Here is a 24,681-nt window from a genome sequence, read left to right as displayed (position 1 = left end):
GATGTATCGATGAAAATTACCAATAAGATGCTAGCAAAAGAAACAGACATTTATTCCGATTGGTCAATTAAAAGATATTATATCTCACGGATAAGATTTCCGAACACACCCCATAGTTTATTTTTCATATCAAAATAGCGCGAAATTTGAATCGCTCTTTCAGTTTGCGTTACTTCTTGCAGATATATATTCTCCTAATAAATTTGACGATTTTATGGGAATACAATCAAAAAATTTCTTTAGTCTCAGACAATTTTAAAATCCTCTAAACTTAATCATGCTTTTTTATTTTTGTTCATGCTAATAGTAATAAGACAATGAAAAAATATTAATCAAACATTGTATTTAGATTCGCTTTATATACAGACATGTTTAACATAGTTTACTGATATTTTACATTCGTGCTACTTAGGTATCAAAATATAGTTAATTTAGCTTTATTCTTTCTTTGATTTTGTTCAGCGGCGATACTTTTCTCGGAAGCTCTTAAATTAATAAGCTCCTTTTGTTTTTCATCATATCTCACCAAAATATTATTGTAAAGTATGCTACCTTTAGTATGCCTTATTAATGATTCTTTGAGTTTTAACGATTCCTTCTCTAAACGATTTATTGTCTCCGCAACTTGGAAGCTGGCTACATTTAGATTCCTATTCGATTCTGCCTTAAATTTATCCTTACTTTGTGAACTACTACCTACGTCATCTTTAGCTGCAAGTGATAAATGACATATTCAATAGATATATATTACAATGTATTCTTTGAATACATTGTCAGGTTTTTATTTTACAACTTACGTTTATCGCCTAATGTTTTATTGATAAAATTAAACACATTTCTATCCTCTTTCTGTTTTTCTCTTTGATATTGTCTTTCTCTTTGTTGCTCTAATTTTTGTTGCTGCTTACGCATTTTACGTTCTGCAGAGAACAAATCTTTGTCACCTCCGGCAAATTCACGTAATTCCATACAATGATCTGAAAAATGAAATAAATCAATAATGCATTGCATGACAATGTTGGGAGACTCAAACAAACCTAATGATTTTCCTGGTGGTAAGACTGTGGCTTCAACAGGTTCTATTCTACCGTCACTCCGTTTTCCAAGACCAGTACCAATTACATAACCCATTTGTATCATTAATTTGCTACCAATTCCACGTGTATGCTTCTCCCAATTTCCTAAAGATTCAGTAGATTGTAATGTTAAAAGAGATTTGTGAATCAGTTCGTTATTCGAGTATGATGGTGAATTACAAACAGAATCATCATCATCAGTATCATCAGAGGTATCTGACATTTCTAAGTCTGCATCATCTGTAAATATAATACATATTTTTTTATTAAAATTATGGAGAAAATGGGATTACCATATAATTAATCTTCAAGACATTTTTACCAAGAGGTAAAAGATCTTGTAAACTAGATTCCATGATTTTGCCACTTGCTTCAAACTTTATTCTATACTTATCCCCATCATTTTCAGGTAATTTTAAAATCACAGATCTATGCCATATATTATTTTTTTGTTTAGTTAATACTCGGCTTCCCATTTTAATGCTATGAAAATCAGGTTCCCTACAAATTATAAGTTATATCAAAATAAAAATACTAATAATCTAAATAATAAATTTTCTAGAAAATACTTAAAAGAAAATACTTGTATTCCTGTAGACTTGAAAATGGCACAATTTCGCCATGAGAATAATGGCAATTTTCATCGGAAAATTTACAACTACCATCAAGAAAATATGGGCATGGAATCATTTCCTTGTGTGTTGGATTAAGAAAAAAGACTCGAACCTGATTAATAATAAATCAAGTTATAAAATTAGTTTATAAAATTAAAAGGAAAGCAAAAATATACACCTCATATAATCTAAATTAATATTTAATAATATTAAAAACAAACATACCTTAATGTCATGGATATCTTTAATTGCTTCCACGTTGCTTCTATAAGCAGAACATACCATAGCATTATGGTAACCAGTACCACTCCAAGTACTACCATAAGGGGCCTTGCATTTCATACCCTCCAGCTCCTTCAATTCATCCTACAAGATCAACTTGCACCGTATAATTGTGTCATTGTTATGACATAGAGAATAGTATACTGACTTCAATGCTACTGGAAGCTGCGGTAGTTGTACTGTCCAGTTTTGTACTTTTACTATCATCCGAAAAGTTTTCCACCTCTGCCTAATGGATTTAAGCAACAAATCTTTAATTATGCATCAAATCTCTCTCTCTCTCTCTTTCTCCTTTTTCTCTACTTTGCTTTATATATCAAATATAAAATAATCATTATACTCGAAAATTATAAAAATATGCTGCAACAAACTCTTATATTATAAGTGATGCTTCATAGTATCATTTTTTCTTAGCTGATTTATAATTGTAATCATAAGAAATAAAAATAATAAAATACATTAATCTTCTCAATAATTAGTAACCATATTTAAGACAGACCTTGAACAAGGCATATTCTTTATCCAATAAATTCTCTGCCTCGTCATCAGAATTTTCATCTGTATTTTTGTTTATTGTACCATGTCCTTCAAGATTTTGCAAGCTCTCTTTTGTCAACGAAATGAGTTCCTCGATGTCAGACTTTAGGCTAAGCAAATTGTCTCTGTCAGGTCCTATTGACGTTGCAGATAGTGTCACATCTACTTGTGATAGCTGCAAATATGCAATTGTGTAAATGTAAATAGATACAGATTAAGATAACAAAATAAAATGATAAGTAAAAGAAAATTACAATCAAAAGTATTTAATTATAATGCCGAAATAATTTTTTTTTTTTTCATAAATTGTTAATATACCTGAGTCTCATATTGCTCGATGGCTTCTTTTAAGCTCTTTGCGTCTGTCATATTGTTGTCAGTAAGCAAATGAAAAATATTGTGCAGCGTAATTAAATCGTACAAAGTGCTCTTTTTACAATTATTGACAGCTCGTAAAATTTACGTGTAGCAGAAAGAAGTCTGAGAGGGGTCGGCCGCCATTTTTCGTGTAATGCTTTTTCTAAGTTATACACTAGCGGCGCATACATTCATTTATGCCGCCTGGAACTATATAGTCGCATCTACTTTCCGGCGAATGATAAAACAGTCAATTGGTTCATATCCGTGCTATAATTTATTCTTGTATACTTATAAAATAAATCCCCTTTCAAGCTTCTCTTTGACATGAAGCAATCTATTGTTTTGTCGAATGCAAATTCTAGACAATCTTGTCAATTTATCTCTCTTTTTATCCTATATCTTCCCATTACAAAATTATTCCTAAACTTGCCTAGAAATTCCTATTAGACAATAATACATTTTTTTAGCACATTATTTTACGTGAAATGTTATATATTTGTAAGAATTATTTCTACGATATTACAAAAATGCCAGCAAATTATGTTTTTATTTTTCATCACAATTGTATTTAGATTATCTCGAATAAAATAGAAGTGAATTGTATCTGCCTCGGTAGCGCAGTAGGCAGCGCGTAAGTCTCATAATCTTAAGGTCGTGAGTTCGATCCTCACCCGGGGCAGTTTTTTTTGGAATCAATCGAGATAAATTTTTTTGATTATGTTGAAGATGAATTTTAAGAATACTTATTTTAAAAGATACATATTTACAATCAAAATATTTAAAAAAAATAAAAAATTAACTTTTGTAAAACTATACCGAATATTTAGTTTATTACATTAGATGCAAAATCTTTAATTGTTTCTATGAAAAATAATGATTATATGATTATATTATAACAGAAAAGGATTCGTAATTGTTATTGCAAATGTATGTTAATGTTTCTTGAATCTTTAAAATTAACGATCGACTAATAATAACAAGTTTAAAGAAAAGAATTGGGCCGATGAACAATGAAAGAAAAGCGGTTTGCTTGGAGGAGAGAAACAGAGCATAAGAGACAATTATGCAAATACGACGCTCGCGAGAAGGGCCCGTCGACTCTTGGGATTGAAATGGTGGAAGTTAAAACGAGTTGTGAATTGTTCGCTGCCCTTTAGCGGTAGCGCAATTTGCAAGCAGACAGCCCATTAAATTGAATTCGCCGTAGGCTCTCTGTTCCTCGAAGGAGAAAATAGTCATTGTTCGCAGCGTTTCTTACAATCGTATAATTCTGACATTTCATAAAATCGCATTTTTGTCGAAGAAAAAAAAGCGTTCTAAACGAATGTTTTCTTAATAATAAAAATAATATAACAAAAATTAGTTAATATATTATTTGTCAATTATATTTTAAGATTATGTAATTTATTGTATTTATATGTATTTTTTTCTTTGTATCTGAAATAGTTGCAGTTAATTGTCGAGGCAACGACTCGTTAGTTTCACTATGCTCACGAATAGCAGTCTTTATTTATGTGAATAAGTGAAAACTCTGCGATGCGCTCTCATTTAACGTATTTTCAGCGTTATTGAAACATGTGATCGAGTCGTCTACGAAAAAAAAAAGAAAGATGAAATGCGATTTTATGCGATTCTCGGAAATCCACGGAATCCCGGATTGATTCACGAGCCCGCGTTGATTCAACTATCATTCATGGCGCTTTGCATCGTATCGCATCTCGCAATGAAAAGACGCATAGCTTTTTGAATCTGTTCCAATTAAAAAGTCAGAGCTTCGTTACACTCGGTTCTATCTCCCTCTCCGCTTTTCCGGCTGTCTCTGCGCTATCCCCTTTTTGCCTTCTCCGAAGCCGCTGATCCCTTTTACTTCTGGTTTTTGCCTCTCGTCAAGAGAAGAAAGGAAGGAGAGAAATCGGCATACCTGGATTTTTCGCCAGTAATTACTTCACTTCTTTTCTAAAACATTAGAAGTGCTCGCATATCGTTTATTTTATTCTCTAATTATACATCAGCTTGTCTACGTGCATGAATTAAAATCTAAACGAGAGAATTTATTCGTCGTCTCTTCGACGAATTTCGCGACGAGAATAAGAAGTATTACAAGAGGCACATAATTTGTCAATTCAATTAGAAACTCTGAAAAAAATATGGGCCGCCGATGCTCGATACGGGATGTAAAAGGAATCGTGTGAAAAAGGGAGAATTTCTTTTTCGCCTGCATATGACGAGAAAAAGAGTCCGTTCCCCCCCCCGTGAAGTATTTAACGATGCCGCACTATGGAGACACGAAGCGAGCCAAGGAGGAATAAGAAGCGCGTGCCCAAGTGCCAACATGACTTACGCACGTACGCACACGCGTGTATGCGCGGCTATTCGTCACCATACAATACGCACGTGGCTGAACGCGTGCGACGCCACTTGTCTCACGTATCTTGGAAAAATCCTCCCTTCACGGCTCTTAAATAAAGATGACGGTGTATATGTATATCAAACTATAGAGAGATATAAAAAAAATTGACGCACGCGCAAGATTGAGGAAAATTTTTCGTATTTTTATAAATATATATTTGTATAATCTTTAATTATATATATAATTATATAAATATACGATTTATCAAACGCGAGGTTTGCCTGCTATCTGATGGAACGTTGGTGTTATATAAATGTCGGTGGTTCATTATGTCGAAGTAACTATGCGTAAGGGAAATACTCGCTTCTTTTATTCTCTAAAAAAACATGGTGCATTGAACGTGAATGGTGAAGACCGAGGGAGAAAGAGGGCCGCAAGATATTTTCTTTCGTCCAGATAATTTCATATTCGGGATTGCGAATCTGCGCTTTTTATACGTCAAACATGGGAATCGATTCTAAGTTTATTTCATTTTAAATATATTTTCATATGTGGAAGTATTATCCTAATTTTTTTATTTTATTTTTTATTTTTTTTGAAAAATTAAGAGGGAAAAAAGCAAGCTAAAATAATGAAAAAAATCACTTGATTTCTATACAACAGAAAAGAATGATCTTTCTTTCAACCATTTATAGTTCTCAATCTTTGTTAAAAATATAATTCTTCCTTTTCATTTATATATTTAAACTTTTTATAGTTTTCTTTCGCGCAAAGATTAATGGAAAACAATAATCATTTCTTTACACTTCATTTTATCGATTGCACTTCCTTCTTGTCGTTTTTCTCGGCTATATTACACAAAGTTAATAATACACACTCGTCTAATAAATCATTCGTACAGAAATATCGATTATGACTTGTTGTAGATTCTTTTTTTCTCGGTCTAATTATCGCAGCAAGGTTGTCGCGATAATCGCAACAGTTGCTGTGCATTCTCTCGTCTTTCCATGCAATTAGATCTGCCATATACGCCAATTCCAGGCTATACGAGCACCATCGAACCACTCGACACATGTATCGGTTTCAACCAATTACTCGTTACTCGGTCACGTGTCTATCGCCACGTGTATACACTTTGCCTCCCACTTACAATAGATGGAAAAAATAATAACAAAATATATATCCGAGCGTTTTGTATTCGCCTCTGAGATTGTCTGAAACTTTATAATTAATATGAAGCAGAAAGTAAACGTGTTTAAGCGTATTAAATGAAAAATATCGATTGGCTGTCTTGATCGATAATTTATTTATCTACAATAACTCTCTTCCTGTTTCGCAAAAAGTAACTGACAGATTATTGACAGTGAATAACAATAATCAACTAAGTTACGGAAGATAATAACATTTTACATACATGCCCCAACATTGCACACATTCGATAATATTACTTTCATCTGTATACGTCGAGATTACACTTGACTAGAACACTATAAAGTAGCTACGCAAATTAAAAGCTCTTATTCAACTGCGTAAATCGATAATTATCAATTAAACGTATATATTTCTGATTTCAATTTATATGGATAAAGTATGTTTCGTTTCTCTTTTTCGACAATATAACTATTCTTCTCGTCTATCTTTTAAATGCAATATTAATACTGCATCTACAATGTTAAATGAAGTATTACATCAAAACGATATTGTAACATTGTAATATGTGTATAATATCGATTATATAGAAATTCTGTTACTCATTGAATAGAAGATGTAAACTTTCGTAAAATGTTAATATATTAAACGTTTTATTAAAGGGAATAAGCAACTACGACTATCGATTAACTCCTAATAATTACATATTTACATCTTTGTTTAATCCTCATTTAATGCTTGACTCGCGAAAGGAAATATCAGACAAATGATCACGATACAATTTTCCGAGCACAGAAATGTTTATAAACACCGAGATACGCTAATTTAAGTGTGTGCAGACATGTGATCAATGTAGAATGAATATAATTCATTCAATTTTTGTTACCCCCTCATTTCTCATCCTAGGTAGTTTTTATACAAGAACAATATACAGGTTCTAAACACAACGCGTAATAAGAAAAAAATATAATCACCTAACAAAAGAAAAGAAACTATAATATGTACGCGTGGGCACTTTTTGTTATTCGTTATTATATAAATCAATTTGTTAAGAAAACTCCAAGGCGATTAAAAAAATTTTAAAACACTAAGTTATAGTTTATATAGCACTCACGACACAAGGAGTTTGTTGAAATGTTTGTTCGGACGTGGAGGGATCTCTTCAGATCCAGAAATGATCTTGAAATCACGCGTGTTAGAGCGGGCAGCCATGGACGTAGGTGACATTTCGGAAGAGCGCGGCTGCCGTCGAGAGAAACGCCGCCGTGGAAGCGGTGGACGGTGCCGGTGGCGGCGGTGGCGGCGGCGGCGGATGACTGGTTTGCGTTTGTGTATTATATGGCGAGCAATAAGCGTCTATGCTGCCGTGATGCAGGCCGACGCTGCGTACCAGAAGATCCTTCTCGACAGTGGCTTGATGGCGCAACTGCTCTAATCGTAGCTGATTCTGCCGCTTCCATTTCGTTCTGCAATGGAACATTTATCTAGTTTTTCTAAATAGCATTATACGCGCGCGATTCTGCTTTTTAATGTCGAGTGATTGACAAGTTTGAAGCTGTTGAAGCAATTGAGTACTTGTCGAGCATTTGCTCAAGAGACATATAACATCCTTTTTATTTAATTTTATAAATAAACTTAAACTTAACAGATTTATAATTTTAAGATTATTAAAATATTGAATGTAAAACATAATGATTTATGACAAATAATGATAATATTTTGATAACATTTTCACTAAAGAAAAAATGATTTTAAATTATGAGACATATTCATATAATTTATAAATTTTAACTTGCTAAATTTTTTTAGAATATTATTTTTAGTACGCTATAATATTTTATGATATAATATGTATATAATATATTAATATATATAACAAAATAATTAGCAAAGATTTCTTATGTTATATTACAACTCGTAAAGAGTTCATATATTATTCGCGTAAATATTAAAATATATATTTAAAATCGTGATGAAAAGTTATATTACGTTTTATGGTTAAACTTCTATCTGTACCTTCTATTTTGATACCAGGTCTTCACTTGCGTCTCCGAAAGTGATAAGGCGTCAGCGACATCGCTACGATCTGCCACGCTGAGATATTTCTGACAACGAAATTTCCTCTCGAGGTAAGCCAGTTGAGCATGAGTAAAAGCGGTTCGTCGTCTTCGTGGTTTTCTATTAGTTGGCGGTGCATTATTGGCGGTTACTCCGCAAGACTTTGCAGATGTAGTCGCCGGACCTGGTGACGGCGAATGCGCTGATGGAGGACTTTCTAGACGCGCGCAAGGACTACTGCCAGGATCGATGGTATCCTCAGAATCCGAATGAACGGCCGAATCGTCCTCCGAATCTTCTGCAATGAATTTTTGCGCAATTTTTATTCTCAATATTTTCCTTCAAAATAATATTCCTCTAAGTACCTTCAGTAATAATTATTAGACATTGAGCGATATGACAAAAATATATTTGACTAGAGAGAGTTCTGTGTATAATAAAATTATCATACATTAAAGCTTAGGTTTAAGAATCTTTAAATTTACTGAGCTTCTCAGAAACCAAACTTATATTAAATTATCAAATTTATCTTACAAATTTGTATTACTTTTTATAAATTTCTCAATTTTAATTAGGTTTAATTAGCGCTAATCACATATGTTCTGATGTTAAAATTAAGAAATTTATAAAAAAATTAAGTTAATTAGTTTGATTTCTCTCTGAAAGTCTGTTTAGTTTATCTTTATTATGTTCCGTTTTAATGTTCTGTTTTAATGTTCGTATAATGTACGCATGATTTGAAATTTCCAAAAGAAAAGTCTTTTATGTATATAATTTCGATATGTATGTATATGATATGTATTATTAATACCTATCGTTTTTCTAGAGAAATATGTGGGAGACATATACATGAGACAGCGCGACTACTTTGTACTAATAGCTATTTTCTGACTGATCCAATCACCGAATCCGATCGGTCCGGCAAAATCTATTATCGAAACAATAATCCAGCGAACCCCGACCGATTGTGATCGATTTCGGTTAGAGCAAACCATCTGAATTAGTAAGACCTGCTTGCATCCCCCCAGGATTAGCCAATAGATTCGCGATGACACGCCGGGGGGTAATAATCTTCGATGAAAGTCCACGTACTAACGAGCTCTAACGAATCTTTCGGCACCTCGAACCATCTGTAGAATCGTTCTTAATGGGGTACCACCTCCGAGGGGGTTAGTCACCCCTGGTGGCCCTGCGTTGGCGATTTAAATAATGGGAACACACCACGGGGTCCACTTTCTAACGAGAATTTTGACGATCCGCCACGTGTCTAGAAATGTTTGGGTGAAAAAGCATAATTCTCGTTTCATAAAATTAATTAAACAGTTCTGAAATCGATTAAAATAAATTCTGAAATCGATTAAAATAAAATCACTTCACCGATCATGAATGATAATTTCTATGTTTTCTTCATTTTTTAATTATGAGGTTCATATTAAATACACACTTTTTAAAATCGAAACTTGTATTATTCAATGCAATACGAATGCGATTGTGAAATATAAATAATTCGCTCCAATTACATGCTTTTTATTTAGTTTTACGTGGAATGTATTTGAGAGAATAATTTTAAAACTAATTTTAAATATAGAATTTTAAAAATAATTTTTTAAAAAAACTTTTTAAATGGATGAAATTATCATAATATGTGAATCATGATATCGATTAAATTCTATGAATGTACACAGAAATTCACATATGATAATTTTACGCATTTAAAAAGTTTTTAAAAAAATAAATTATTTTTATTATTATAAAGTATTTTTAAAAATAAATTATTTTTAAAATTATTCTTTCATAAATACATTTCACTTAAGATTAAATAAAAATAAAAAGCATACAACTGAAGCGAATTATTTATGTTAGATTAATTCGCTCTTATATCTGTATATCTTTCCTATATGTAACTAACTTTCTTTCTATATAATATATAACCTTTTTATAAAAATATTAACATAAAAAATGTAGATTTTAAAGTTATAACTAATGTTTGATGATATTCGCGTGGTAATTTTCGATTTCTATTATTATCATCATTACTATCTCTATATAGTATGACATTTTACCTTGAACACGCTCGGCCAATACATCCCCCAGAAGATCTCTGATCAAGAACGACTTGTGCTCCTGCATCATCGCCATCGGCGAAACAACGCACTAACGACGCTCACAATCCTCAATCGAGATTACACCTATACAAACGAAACAATAACAATTAACCGCGACGAGTTTGCAGGAAATGCATCAACACGCTCGCACGCGAGAGGGAGGCCCGATTTTCATGCTACTATACGGACACTTGGCGTCGTTCTGCGTCGCCGACGTCCGTCGCGATTGACCGGAAGCGTCCGCGAACTTCGATACCACCGTCCTTATCGCCGACGAGAATATGCGAGACAAACACGCGGAGATGAAAACGCACATATAGGAAAGCTCGGAAAGTTAGCATACGGTCGGAGGGGGAGGTGCACGCGCTTGTATACCCTCTGCACTTGTTCCCGCGACCCCCCTCAAATTAATCCGCCCGTTTATTTTGAACGGGCTGCCTAATGCCCGCGCGATTTCGCAGCCATTTTGGGGGTGGAAGCGCCATGCTCGCCCCACTGCGAGAACTAGCGCGTCTCTCTTATTGGTTCGCGGAGACTGGAATGCGGAGGCGAAGAGACGAGAGTACGAGGTCGTCATTGGTTGGAAGACTCCATGGAGCCAGTCCCCTTCCTATACCTGTGAGTCGGTATCTTGGTGCCCGTTTCGATTTAAGTGGATCCGGATAAGGGTGCGAGGGATGGTGATGGTGCACTAGAAAGTGAGGATGGAAGTTATTGAAGAAGGGAAAGAGGCGGATGCAGAGGAGGAGAAGGGGGAAGTCATTGGCGAGCGATTACTGCGAAACGCGGAAGGAACAAATTGAATGTGAAACTTTTCTTGCGGGCGCACAATATAGCTGGTTTCTATGATTTCAGTGCTTGAAAGACGGATACTCGCTCTTGCTGAGTTACCGCTGTTATCAGTCTCGCTCGTCTCGTCGGTTCGTGCTTGTTGGCTTCGTTATAGAACTCCAAAAGGAGCCTGATGTAACAACCAGGCATAATAAATCTCCGAGAGAGAATGGTATTTATTTTAATACACTACTCCAAACTATCTAATGCGCGTATACATTGTGACGAAATCGTGTAATCTGCAACAAAGACATGAATAATTGCAAAAATATTTTGTACTTTAATATGCAATTTCGGGCATTTTGTTACTAGTAATGACGTAAAAAATTTTAAAACTGAGTTGAGAGAAAAAATGTGTATATATATATTTCTTTTTTCTTTTTACTTTAATTATTTTAAAACTACATGATATTTTAATTTACGAGTCTCATGAATGTTGTCAGCCGCGAGAAATCGAAGCTGTTTCTTTCTTATGAGATCAATTCGCGAATAACCCGGAATAACGCAAGATGCAACGCGAATGCGCATCAGCATTTGCATAAATACATCCTTCATAGATCCCTCCCCCAATGACGAATCCCGGCTTGCTAGAAGTAGTTTGCGAGTATAAATATGTATGATGCGTATATGCAACCATTCTAAGAGACTTCCGTGTTTTCTATCTCCCACTTCCCTCGCGTTGTTTGCGTACATCCGAGAGCAGTCTCCTCCTTTTTTCTCATCTCTCCCGTCGGTCATGCATACTGTTAGTCTATTCACCGCACTACTACTTACTTCTTTTTAAGCACTTGTCGACATGCGGCCGCGTGTACGTTGAACACTGCATCGCGAGAAATCATCCAAAGTTGAATTTAGCAAGACGCACGTCGTCGACTACGTAGAGTTTGTAAGAAAAGCTATATGCGAATCTCTCTTATTAGTCTCCTATCCTGGCAGAATACCTAAACAAAGTCAAATTATTGAAATCAACAATAATATTAGAGAATTCAAGATGTTATATGAGCCGAGAGAAGAAAAAGAAACAAACTTTATTATTAATGTCTAATTGCGATATATACGTTTGTTTATATACGTTTATATACGTTTGTTTATATACGTTTTTATATGTATTTTTGAAAAAAAAGAAACAAACTTATTATTAATGTCTAATTGCGATTTGTTTGTCTTATAATATAAAAAATTATAGATAATTAACAAGTAAATAAAATTCCTTCATATGGATCATTATTCTTTAAGTTTTGTCAAACAAAGCAAGACAGATAATGACACTGTAGAATAGAAAACATTGTAGTTTATCTGTCGACCACTGTTCAGTTACTTCTATTTCTTAATTTATTCTATTGATTACTTTTTCCATAGTGTTCCTACTATCTCACACTGTACATATACATAGATATAAATAAGCGTAACATTGTACTGTTAGCTAGCAAGTACATATACATTATCTCGATTTAATCATCAAAATGCTTAAAGCATGAATTTTTAAAAGATTACTTTATAACAGATATAATGCAGAAAAGTTATTCTGGTAGAATCGAGTTTTCTCAGACATTTTTTTGCCAAAAATTTTCAAATTTAATTTTATTCAATTTTATGACTTACAATTAGTATATTTATAACTTTATTACAAAATCATATTAAGCTATGATTTTATATATTGCACATATAAATATACGCACAATAAATAATGCAGAGTAACGCACATACAAATAATAATTATTGTTGCATTTATGCAGATGTTTTCATCACCGGTATTAGTGCAAAATAAAAGATAAAAAGCTGAATTGCACATTGCAAATAAATACATATTTAATGCTGTACAAAAATGCTATCTCTTAATCTGAGAAGTTATATATCAATGTACTGGCTAAGATAAAGACTATGTATCCAAATCGTATAATGCGTTTGTTAGATTGTTATTTATTAGTACTAATGTTTGTATAAAAAAATTAACGGTGATTGATCTTATCTTATAAACTCTTATGGAACAATGACTGTAGTTCACGTTTCAATTGAACGTATCTAATATATATGTGTATGTATTTTATAAAAGTCTCAGTCTATATTTCAATTGAATCATGAATGTGTTTGTGTGTGTATACGCATTATTCTATATTATTTATTATGCATATATTTATGTAATTTAAAAATGCAAAAAACTAAGTCATAAATATGGATAAAAATAAATTTTAAAAATTTTGGCAAAAAATGTCTGGGAAGACTCCATTTTTCTAGAATTACTTTTTCACATTATATTTATTATATTTATTATAAAGTGATTTTTATATTAGTGATCCTTATATCTTTTGATTTATGCTGGGGTAGGCATCCATTTTAAGATTTAAATTTAGATGATGTATATATATTTGCTAGTTAGCAATACAATGTTATGCTTATTTATACTTACATATGTATGTATGTATGCATATATATATATATATATATATATATATATATATAATTTAGTGTGATCGACAGATAAACTACAATGTTTCCTATTCTATATTATCACTATCTATCCTTCGCTTCATGTAAAACTTGAAAAATAGTTATCTTTATGAAGAAATTTTATTTATCTTATAATTATGTACATTATGAGACAAACATATATGTATATCACAATTAAATATTAATACATTAATATATACACATATATATTATATATATGTATATATATATTAATATATTAATATCTAATTGCGATATATATGTTTGTTTTATAATGTATATAAAAAATTATAAGATAATTAAATAACCTTATACATATGTGTGTGTGTGTGTGTCTGTGTAATATATATGTATATATGTATAATAAGTTACTAACGTAATAAATTTTTAAATTTAAATTTTAAATTTGAATTTAAATTTTTAAATTTGAATTTGAATTTTTAAATTTGAATTTGAATTTGAATTTTTAAATTTGAATTTGAATTTTTAAATTTGAATTTGAATTTGAATTTTTAAATTTGAATTTGAATTTGAATTTTTAAATTTGAATTTGAATTTGAATTTTTAAATTTGAATTTAAAAATTTAAATTTAAATTCAAATTTAAAAATTCAAATTCAAATTTAAAAATTTAAATTCAAATTCAAATTTAAAAATTCAAATTCAAATTTAAAAATTTAAATTTAAATTCAAATTTAAAAATTCAAATTCAAATTCAAATTTAAAAATTTAAATTTAAATTCAAATTTAAAAATTTAAATTTAAATTCAAATTTAAAAATTCAAATTCAAATTCAAATTTAAAAATTTAAATTTAAATTTTTTTATTGCGATATATTTGTTTTATAATGTAAAAATTATAAGATAATTAAATAAAATTTCTTCATAAGGATCACTATTTTTCAAATTTTGCATAAAACGAAAAAGTGAAAATATCTATACAGTTTATCTATCAACCAAGAACTTCATTTCGATGATTTTATCATATTGCAACGATTTTCAAATTTCGCAAAAGCCCTGGCGCATAGCATTAATTAAAGCTCCAATTAATTCTGATCGTTCACGCGAGTTCACCTTGATGCAAGCAAAGTTGGCGACGGCAGAGTGGGTGCTCGTCCTACCCGAATTTTCGAGCGATGTAACCGCGTGGCGCTGCATAAAATCATCGATTTTAAACGTAAGCCCCATCATACCGATGTAGAAACTGATGCTGTGAACGTTGACGATATTTTAATGGCGACAACGATGATGGTGTGACGGCGTATCGTTGTGTGCCGCGAACGAGAGACCCTTCACTATGAGCCGAGATTGACGCGCGCGTTTCGGAATTCATTAGGTTTAATGTATGCGGCAGATTAATTCAAGGGGCAGCAAAGCGGCCAGAGCGTCTCCTTTATAGGCGCGGAAAAAGGAGGACCGCCGGAATAAATGCATGCCGGGATACGAATTAAATTGAGAATCGTCGAGAATCATGAGGAACAAGGGTCCACTGAAGTTCTTGCCAAGTGATCACGTTAATCACCGAACGGAGACAGAAAAAAAAGGCTAAGCGCCAAACGCAAAAATTCGAAGACGCAAAAGCTATATTTTTTCTAAATAATATTTATATAAGAAAAATAAATATACTGAGAAAAATAAGTATTCCTCTTGTATATATGTATCTACTTCACTCATTTTAAATAATCGTAATATATATATGTACACACACACACATACATAGAAAGTAATTAAAAATTGAATTATCAGTAAAATTACGTATAATACCCATGTATATATTGACATAATTATATATATATATATATATATATATATATATATATATATATATATATATATATATATATATATATATTGTTAGATTAAGTCGAAAAAAAATAGCTGCGTCTTGAAAATTATGTTCTAAACAATCGCGTAATTTTAAAATCTCATAATTATAGTAATTTAGGAAGCTTTTCTACAAAAAGACTTTACATGACCATGTGCACAAGAGAAATATTTCACAGTTTATCGCATTTATCGTGTCCTGGATGAAGACAAATTAATGATAATAAGAGCGAAGGGCGGTTGGCGTAGAATTAGCTACAAACCATCACTCCCGCTGGCTGATCGTTATCGGCAATTTGCGACATTTGCTCCTCCCTCGTGGGTGATCCGAGATCTCATCTCAGGGCGCTTCTCTCCTGCCTGTTTCGCTTTTCTATGCGTTTGTGTCGTACAAATGAGATTTCATCGGTCAGGAATCGCTTCGTGACGAGAATCGACCTAGCAAATAAATTTTAATGACATATATTAAAATAGCATTTTAATATTTATAATAAATTTTTATCGATCAATATATATGATTACACCGAAATAAAACATGGTTATAGAATCTATTTGACTTTTTATTTAACTCTTTCGATTTCGTTTTTATGGAATGTGAATGAAATCAGTCGCGGAACTCAATGGCCGAAAATTCTGGCGATGTCTAACATATTGATAGCAATAATGACGCGGTCGCGGGATCGTCCTAACGCGAATAACTAAATACAGATGAAAGATAAAAGACTGCGAAGGGGATCATGCCGGAGCGATTTAAAACAGAAGCGGTTCCATCGAGCCGCAATGTGGAGAACCTCGAAATCGTTAACAATCGCGGCAAGCGCAAGCAGAATCTATTGATGTGCGACCGCGCGTGTGAATATAACTGCCGAAGTGAAGTTTCCGTATGAAGCGGCATCGTCCAGCTCGTTCCGCTCTTACGAAGCGACACAAAACCTTGCGGTGGTTTTAACTGAAAAATATTTCTTCCTTTCAACACCAAAGAGTCGCGTGAAAGAGCGAGGCTCACGCTCTTTTCGACATAATATTCTTTAATTACTTATCATTAGCATTAATAAAAATTTACGAGGTAATTTAAAAACAAGTAAATGTTAGCTTATAATAAATAGAATTATCTTTTTCTCATTATATTCTATGCTAACTTACAAAACTGGACTTTAATGCGTTAACAAAGATAATTAAATTCTCAAGATGTTAAGCTTTATAAGTTTAAGATTACAAAATGATCGAATATGCCTCGACAAGCAATGATGCGTTAGCTTAGAATGCGTTTTTTTTTGCAAAAATCACTTTACACGTACCTCGATGTGTTATTCTGTCACCGCATATACGGGCTATTGTGTTTCTCTTATAGAGACGGAGACACTCTCGAAGAATGATGGTTATGGGAAAAGGAGTGCTTGAACACGGACGTTGGTCAGGCCCCTGCGGTTCCAATTACGATTGAAAGGCGCTCCTGTTTGTTCGCTTCCTATAACTGCAGACTCTTCAGAGCCTCGTAGAACCGTACTCTAGTCCCGTGGCCATTTTCGAGCTCGATGAACGCGTTTCTATAGCAAATATGCGATTTTACAGCGCATCCGCAGTTTCATTCGAAAAGGATTCTATATTCCAACATTGGAATACAATTAACACGCAATCCTCATCAAGAGAAGATTGACTAAATGTTGTGAATTTTGATTAGACACAATTTAAATTATCCGAGCAATAGGATCTGATTACAAATTTCCTGTAAAAAAACTCAGCATTAGATATATTTTAATTTTAATAATAATCTCTTTGCAATTATTCAATATAAAGAGTACATAAATTTTCATGCAAATGACAGTTATCACGACATTATTCTAGATCCTTTTATATCGTATAATGGTATATATTTATGTGCTTTTGAAAATGCATGCTGACTGAAATAAGAAAATCAAATGGTTCTCGTGGATCGTTAGATTCAGTGCATTACATTTCCATAATGCACTTTCACAATGTCAGAAAACAGGGCGGTGCTGAAACGTACCGATTACCCGACGTAACCGCGTTCCTGCTTTCGTGCAAAGTGCCGAGTAATCAAAGGAACGATTGTCGTCACAAAGGTGCTTGATTGGCTCGTTTATGCTACGGTAATACCCGGGCTACCGGATGACACATAGAATTCTGCGGAGATACAAGTATATCTCACTCCTTTCTCCCTCTTTAACGAGTTTTCATGAAATCGCGCGTGTATAGTCAGCATTAAATACCGATATCTTGACTTATCGAATTTTATTACCAAGCAATAAAATCGTAAAAAACACAATTATATAAACAACATAAGTTACAATAATTAAAAATGTGTATGTTTATGTTTTGAAGTATATTGTTTCATCAACCTAGAGATATTTTGTCAATGTGAATAGCACATGCCAATTAAAATTTTTAAAATCAGTTATCATAGCAACTCGGTCGCTATATTTCAAAAACGATTTTATCATGATCTTTCACTTTTCCCTGATATCATCAATGTTTCAGTGATCAGTCTTAAGGATTAAGATTAACGCGCTATCGGGGAGAGAAATCTTGCGGCTGAAAGCCCGGGGCAGTGGCGCGCGAGGAGAATGTATCCCGTAGAGTCGGTGGTGTATCAGCGCGCCGAAGTTAGGAGGGTGACTTGTTTACTAGCGACAGTTGATTTGACAAAGCCGCGGGTCCATTTATACGAGCGAATATTACAGGAGCGCAGTCGAGGGGCGGCTTGTTATCCGCTCATTGAAGTTAACCACGGGGCTAAGTGCGCGCGGGGATGACGACGGAAGCGGCGAGGGCTGGAGAGTCGGTGGGTGCGCCTGTGCTGCGATAGAGAGAGGGAGGTGAAGAGGAAACGGAGATAGAGAGAAGCGGTTTGCGCGAAAGCCCGCGAGCCAATAAGAGGCCGGATCGTGTCGTCGTAGAGTAAATCCCACGGGGATGCTTTCCGCCGGATTATTCGACCGAGATTGAAAAGTTATCGTTGGCTAGTTCGCGACTTATCCAATGGATCACCTCGTTGTCCTTTTATATATCTCGTCGATTTTTATATATGCCTATGTGAAAGATGGCAGAGCTGCTTTCTCTGTAAAATAATAGATTATATTATCGGAAACTCTATATTCTACATTTAATAATCAAACTTTAAAATTATCTATCTTGCATCAATTACATTTTGCATTTATTTAACATTATATGGAAATTATATTATTACAAGATATGTATCAGCTTTATCGAATTAAATTTTAATAACGAGCTTTTTATCGTGACAGCTTTCCCTTGGCAAATATCATCATTTTTGCGGATTTTTAATTTTCAGCATTTTGAATGTCTTTGTAAGCTCCTTAACTGAGATAAAATCGCAACTAAAACTTGCAAACGAGCCGGGTCAAGCGTGCATAACTGAAGATATTTACTTCTGTGTAACACGCCGCAATGTCTGCACTGCTTACTGACTGGTAAGCACTCTGAGATTCTCTGACATGTGGATAATTAATGCCCGCGACCAGGGCCGGCGTGAATATTCGCGAGGTCGGACGCAAAAATACAATAGCATGGAAAAATAAATAGATGCGGAAAAATTTAAATAACTTTAAATATCTAATATTGGAAACTGCGCGATTGAAAAAATCATAAATGTGCTATTCAATTAATTTCACATCTTTCGGATCTTTTTCGATAAGACTTCAATTCGCGAGCTTTATCATAAAATAAAATTCAATAAAAAATTTAAGAAGCAATGAATGATAATTAAAAAAAAGAGCGAAGCCTTTATAAAAAAGATTGAACTATCTATAATAATTTTACAAAAACGCATAATTTCTTTATATATTTTACATGTATTCATGTGCGTATTTGTATATATCAATGTGTAAAAAGAAATCTCGGAAAGTTCGTCGGAAGAGATGATTCTTTTGAATAGGTCGATGAAAATGTGAAAGAGGGCGACGAAGAGAAGAAAGTTTCCGGATAACCGACGCGGAAATATGCAGATAATGACTACTTTCTCATATCTTAATTATAGAATAATTAATTGGAATGTTTTGCCGTATTCGCAAGGGTGCTCGATTAAAATGAGATGAAGGCTGCTGCTTTTTCCTCCAATGAGAAGGAATACCTCGCTTTACGCGGCGAGAATTTCTTTCCTTTCGCATTCTACGAGATTCTATGCGCGAGAAATTAGGCAGGAAACTCTTCGCGAGTAAATTCTCGGTTAATTAATTCGCAGACAAGCTTAATTGGTCTGTAATTTTAACAAGAGATTCATTAAATTAACCCCATAAAATATGTTTGTAAAAATATGGAATAATCATATTGATAGCGATAAGTATACTAATAAATTCGGATAATTTCTTCGATTAATAGAAAAGAAGAGAATACAAGAAATAATAACGTAATTAATTTGTCTCAGGTATCTTATTTAAGTCTTCAATTTGATGTAGAAACGAATTAATTGAATCACATCTTTTCTTGCAATGATATTAAAAAATGAAAATAAAAGTTTGATATCCTTCATTCGTAGAAAAATTAACTAAATTTTATTTGGCTTAAGATATCTTTTTTAAATAGATTAAAACAGAGAGAGATATAACTCATGGTATTATATATATATATATATATATATATATATATATATATATATATATATATATATATATATCTCTTTCGTTTGCCAGCTCCAGCATTTTCTGTTAGTCGCGCATCGTTTCCACCCAGTAGTTGTGTCGATATCTCGAAACCCCTTTGAATACTTCGTTATTCGTTATCGTGACACAGCCACTGTTGTAGTGCTAATGGAACAATAGCGAGCCGGAAAAAGTTAGATCGCGCGCTGACGCAAAGCGAGGACGCGCCTTTGTTAGCGTTCAATTGTTCTCTCTTTGTTCTAGACATTGTTTTCGGTAACTCTTTCGCGGTAACAAGGAAGAAGCTCAATTAGAACGGTTTGAGGACTTAAACGCCCAGAGGCTGCTGCGGTTTAAGAGGCAAGAATGCGACACCGACACTGGTTTCAAAACATCGTTACCGCAAACAGAGTCTCTTAATCGCGCCAGCGCTAACGCGGTTATTGATTATATACGTGCGGGTTTTACTGAGAATATAAATTCTTTCAAATTCAGTTTACATGCGTAATTTAAGTGCCACATAAATACCACTCGCATTTTTTGATAACTTATTTGAAAAGAATGTGAGTTTTTCGGAGCTATAGAGTTAGACATTCGCTTAATTGTATGTAAATTTTTCGAATATCTATCTTGATGTAATTATGTATATATTAATATAATCATACAATATATTCTAATCTTTTATATTATAATAAACGTTGGAAATATGTTGACAATTTATTTATCTTGGTATATACCTATATATGCCTGTTCATACCTGATTGAAAAAATGTTCCTTACTAGTTCCTTACGGATTTTGATGTACATCCGTATAATATAAAGGAAGTATCATATGTTCCTGCGCATGCGTCGCTTCTCGCCGACACAGTAATTTTCTCCTTCTGTTATCCTGTCGCGACGCCGTTCCTATCTCGGAATCACTGTTATCTTTCGGCCGTTGCAGTAATTTCCGACGTTCCAACGGAATAATCGGCGGAAAGATGCCTCGTCGACGATCCTGAATCGGAAAGGAATTATTAATCAATATTGTAAAAACACTAGTATCTTATCCATTACTCATCATACCTGCGCACGAGGCGAGTTATCAGGACATTCGAAGTATCGGTCTGCGGTCATTGCCCTCGTCCTGTCCGGGTCCAGGAATGGAACAACAAGAAACGTCTAGGAGAAACTCCGTCGCATGTATGAAATCCTAGTGGAAAAACAAGACCGTGCTTTGAAGCACAAATTGGGATAAATCCTGTTACTGTGTTGCAATTAGTATTCATAGCAATCAAACACCTCTCTCATCGTTATTTAAATATTAAAGCGAATGTTTGCGAGTAGTTGATTCCCTTTGTAGTTCAAATCTGTTCTTTTCTTTTCGAAATGTGGCTTACGTTATATTAAATGTAAAAAAGCGAAAGTGCAAATCTCTTCTTATCATAATAACGCGAACTTTTCTCTATATGAAACATATTTCTTCTGTTATTTCTATTATATATTCTATTTTCTACATATTATTGAAACAATAAATAAAAGTTCTGTAGTTTTAACGATGTATTCCAAGATATTATAATGCATCAATATGTATTAACGTTAAATATTAATATTAAATTGTAGATTGTCGAGGAGAGGGCACACGTAATTGCGCGCACGCAATTGCGCGAATCGTTATCAAGGTGGAGTAAACAATACAGTTGTGCGGTGCAATCGAATGTGTGTTGGTGCATGCGTCACCGATACAGTCGCGTAGTATGTTGTAGCGTTATTGGAAATATGCTCGAATATTTGGATATTTTTTCGGGCTTGGCTGCGTGCCGTTTTATGATCGCCTGTGATCGGCGCCTGAAATTAAGACGCATGGAAGACGAATTGCGATCGATGGAAAAAGTACAATACAACAAAACGCCGTCTATTCGTCTTATCTCTTGTCTTGGCTCACTTTTCCGAAGCATCTCGTATAATTTTTGCATGTAATAATATCTATCGCGTCTTCAAAGACGTTCCCATCGAGAGCGAGATCGAGAGAGAAAAAGGGTCGTCTCCAAGAGCGTCTTAAACATTTTTCGCCTATTCTTGTAAGTCTACAAAATCGTCGCTTTTCGCGACGCATAATATAATTTACGTGATAATTTCCAGACGCGCGCAAAGCGCACCACGATGTCCTGCTATCCTGTCGCTCCTGGAACACCCTCCTACTCCAGAGAATCGTATCGCGGTTCCCGGAAGCCCGTGCGCGGCAGAGAAAGAGAAAGCGAGAGAGAGAGAGAGAAAGAGCGGGAGCGTTCCAGAGTTATAGCTTCCTGGTGGCGCGAATGCTTCTGGCGCCACTCTCTTGACGAGTGACAGGACGTTGACGAGCGCGTCGGGAGAATCGAGGCTCGCGTTTGATGCTCGTCGTAGCAAATGCGACGAAAATTCGAGCTTGCATGCGGTCCTGTTACGGGGGATGCTTGCCGTTCGAAAGCGCATACGCCGCGGGGGTGGGAGTCGGGGGTGAAAAAAAATCTTTCCTCACATGTTATCCTGATGTCGAGAATATTTGCGAGAAACGAATGCGTGCCGATTGATCGTCGCGAAACTTTTGCGGCTGCGATTCAAGTTTGCTTAACGAAACGGCGGTTAAGTGAAATTTTCCAAGCTCTCCGAGATCTGAAAATATCAATTTCCACAGTAAAGATATTAGTTTTCTCTCTCTTTCTCTCTGTCAATTTCATTCGCGAATTATCTGATATTTATTTATGATTTATTATGACATGTATTTGAATTTGTGATAATGTGTATCTAAGGTTAAGTTGTCGATTTCGTGATATAATGTATAACGATAAAATAATTTTTTTTTTCGACTCACGAGGATCGTGTTTAAAGTAGATTGAGAAAATTATTGTGACAAATATTGCGTTGTTTGTAAATAGATTACCTTGATATACGGATCTCTCTCTCTCTCTCTACATCTATCGTATTTTGAACATTCCAGGAGTAATTGCTTCTACGAACCCTTCGAGAAAATATTGTTTCGTCCGAAATCTGATGTATATTCACAAGGACAGGAGAAAGATGAGGATATAATTTCTTCAGGATATTGCTTTCGGGAAACAGAATTGCTATTCCTCGGACATATTTTTTGCCTCGATTTTATGTACTCAGTCTTGGACCCTTGAAATTGCCTTCGCTTTAGTTTTTGTCTCTTATATACGAATCTGTCTTCGCGCCTTTTTATCGCAAGCAAAAATTGTACACGTATATATCTGAATATATATTTTCTCATAATATGTAGAGTGCAACTCAAAATGCGCGTAGACAATTTTTTAGAAACAGATCTTTTAAAATATAAATATTGAGAATAAAATTTTTTTCTCGGTGAAAAAGTTCATTACCTCTCTCACTGTATTTACGCTGCGTACTTCTATCGTGTAATCTATACCAGTAGAAAAATCTGAAAGCGGTTTACGTCATGGAGGAATTTGTATTCAAAGCGCCTTTATGCTGTGGACATTGAACTACAAAGCCAAGTCTATGAAACTTCTTAATGGGTAACATGCTGTTCGCAAATGTGGTTCTGTTCCATGCTATGTGCGCAAAGTAATAGAGGAGTGCTACACGTAAGATGCTTCACATGGTGTGTGTGTATGTGTGTATATATATTTTATATATATATATATATTACACATCATTTTATATACATATAAAAGCGTCTTGCGTTACAGCTCCCGTATTACCGACATGTTGTGAACATAACATGTTACCCATTAAGAAGTTTCATAGTCTGACTATGTAGTTCAATGTCCACGTTTTATGGACATAGAGGCGCTTTGAAAATTGGGGGCAGAGAGAAGACTGAGAGATGGCCTGTTTTTAGGTGATCCCTGAAAGCGATACTCCCTCTATGGACATTGAAAACGTGGACATGAACTACAAAGCCAATGTCCATGAATGTTCTCAGAGGGTAATATATAATGTGCACAATTTCTGGTTTTGTTCCGTGCTATGTGCACGAAGTGCCGGTAGCACCAGAGTATAACAATCATTATTTTGAAAATAATATATAAATATGATAAATAATAATTTTTATAAAAATAATTTTTATAAATTACTAATTAAAAAATTAAATTACTAATTTTTAAAAATTACTTACCTATATGTGTATGTATGTGTGTCCATACGTTGTCCAAATGATTTTAAATATAAGAATAGACTATATCAATATCGGCGTATGTTACCGCCGGCATAGCTCTCAGGTTCATGAGAGTACTGAAACCTCACCTGGCAAATGCCTTCGTTAAGGCGAAAATACAGGGGAGGAAAAATTGAGGAGGAAAAATTTTATTTATTTTTATTTTTTTGAATAGAGTTTTTAAACAGAGAATATAATACATATAAAAAATATATATTACATAATTATAATATATACAACGTAAATTATAATTAATTTGCAGTTACATAAAAAA

The 24,681-nt window shown here is 33.9% G+C and overlaps 2 protein-coding genes and 1 non-coding gene across 18 annotated transcripts; 1 reads left to right on the top strand and 2 right to left on the bottom strand.

The window, feature by feature from the left end:
* Positions 1 to 323: 323 nt before the first annotated feature.
* Positions 324 to 3,001, bottom strand: LOC145964240 (zinc finger CCCH-type with G patch domain-containing protein). The gene is made up of 9 exons (XM_083086758.1): positions 2,828 to 3,001; positions 2,472 to 2,684; positions 2,121 to 2,201; positions 1,916 to 2,056; positions 1,660 to 1,802; positions 1,399 to 1,577; positions 1,038 to 1,316; positions 798 to 977; positions 324 to 711 (listed from the first exon to the last, which is right to left on the bottom strand). The coding sequence occupies exons 1-9, from the start codon at positions 2,876 to 2,878 to the stop codon at positions 416 to 418; spliced, it is 1,563 nt and encodes a 520-aa protein (XP_082942884.1). The 5' UTR covers positions 2,879 to 3,001; the 3' UTR covers positions 324 to 415.
* A 474-nt stretch (positions 3,002 to 3,475) lies between these two features.
* Positions 3,476 to 3,548, top strand: Trnam-cau (transfer RNA methionine (anticodon CAU)). The gene has a single exon. It is a non-coding gene; the product is annotated as a tRNA-Met (tRNA).
* A 2,953-nt stretch (positions 3,549 to 6,501) lies between these two features.
* LOC145963906 (uncharacterized) lies at positions 6,502 to 23,698 on the bottom strand. Of its 16 annotated transcripts, none has more exons than XM_083086244.1 (11): positions 23,611 to 23,698; positions 23,154 to 23,389; positions 22,359 to 22,885; positions 21,317 to 21,443; positions 21,009 to 21,248; positions 17,641 to 18,711; positions 16,931 to 17,179; positions 15,896 to 16,070; positions 12,137 to 12,303; positions 8,385 to 8,724; positions 6,502 to 7,834 (listed from the first exon to the last, which is right to left on the bottom strand). In XM_083086244.1, the coding sequence occupies exons 9-11, from the start codon at positions 12,186 to 12,188 to the stop codon at positions 7,564 to 7,566; spliced, it is 663 nt and encodes a 220-aa protein (XP_082942370.1). In that variant the 5' UTR covers positions 12,189 to 12,303; positions 15,896 to 16,070; positions 16,931 to 17,179; positions 17,641 to 18,711; positions 21,009 to 21,248; positions 21,317 to 21,443; positions 22,359 to 22,885; positions 23,154 to 23,389; positions 23,611 to 23,698; the 3' UTR covers positions 6,502 to 7,563. The 16 variants fall into 16 exon arrangements, with proteins under 16 accessions (XP_082942370.1, XP_082942374.1, XP_082942371.1 ...); XM_083086248.1 differs by having other exon boundaries at positions 17,641 to 17,777; positions 21,032 to 21,248; XM_083086245.1 differs by lacking the exon at positions 17,641 to 18,711 and having other exon boundaries at positions 16,931 to 17,358.
* Positions 23,699 to 24,681: the final 983 nt, after the last annotated feature.

This window comes from Camponotus vicinus, unplaced genomic scaffold (assembly GCF_025532165.1).
Source record: "Camponotus vicinus isolate PSW18456_S1 unplaced genomic scaffold, iyCamVici1.0 SCAF_13, whole genome shotgun sequence".
Classification (NCBI taxonomy): domain Eukaryota; kingdom Metazoa; phylum Arthropoda; class Insecta; order Hymenoptera; family Formicidae; genus Camponotus; species Camponotus vicinus.
This window is presented reverse-complemented; position numbering and strand designations above follow the sequence as displayed.

What these genes read in the sequence shown, in the direction of transcription:
- LOC145963906 (XM_083086237.1), bottom strand. Translation starts at nt 10,565, where the DNA reads ATGGCGATGATGCAGGAGCACAAGTCGTTCTTGATCAGAGATCTTCTG. An exon ending in ATTGGCCGAGCGTGTTCAAG is followed by an intron (nt 8,725 to 10,489) that starts GTAAAATGTCAT and finishes AATTCATTGCAG; the next exon opens with AAGATTCGGAGGACGATTCG. An exon ending in ACCTGGTATCAAAATAGAAG is followed by an intron (nt 7,835 to 8,384) that starts GTACAGATAGAA and finishes GTTCCATTGCAG; the next exon opens with AACGAAATGGAAGCGGCAGA.
- LOC145964240 (XM_083086758.1), bottom strand. Translation starts at nt 2,878, where the DNA reads ATGACAGACGCAAAGAGCTTAAAAGAAGCCATCGAGCAATATGAGACT. An exon ending in ACCACCAGGAAAATCATTAG is followed by an intron (nt 978 to 1,037) that starts GTTTGTTTGAGT and finishes TTCATTTTTCAG; the next exon opens with ATCATTGTATGGAATTACGT. An exon ending in TAAAACATTAGGCGATAAAC is followed by an intron (nt 712 to 797) that starts GTAAGTTGTAAA and finishes TATCACTTGCAG; the next exon opens with CTAAAGATGACGTAGGTAGT.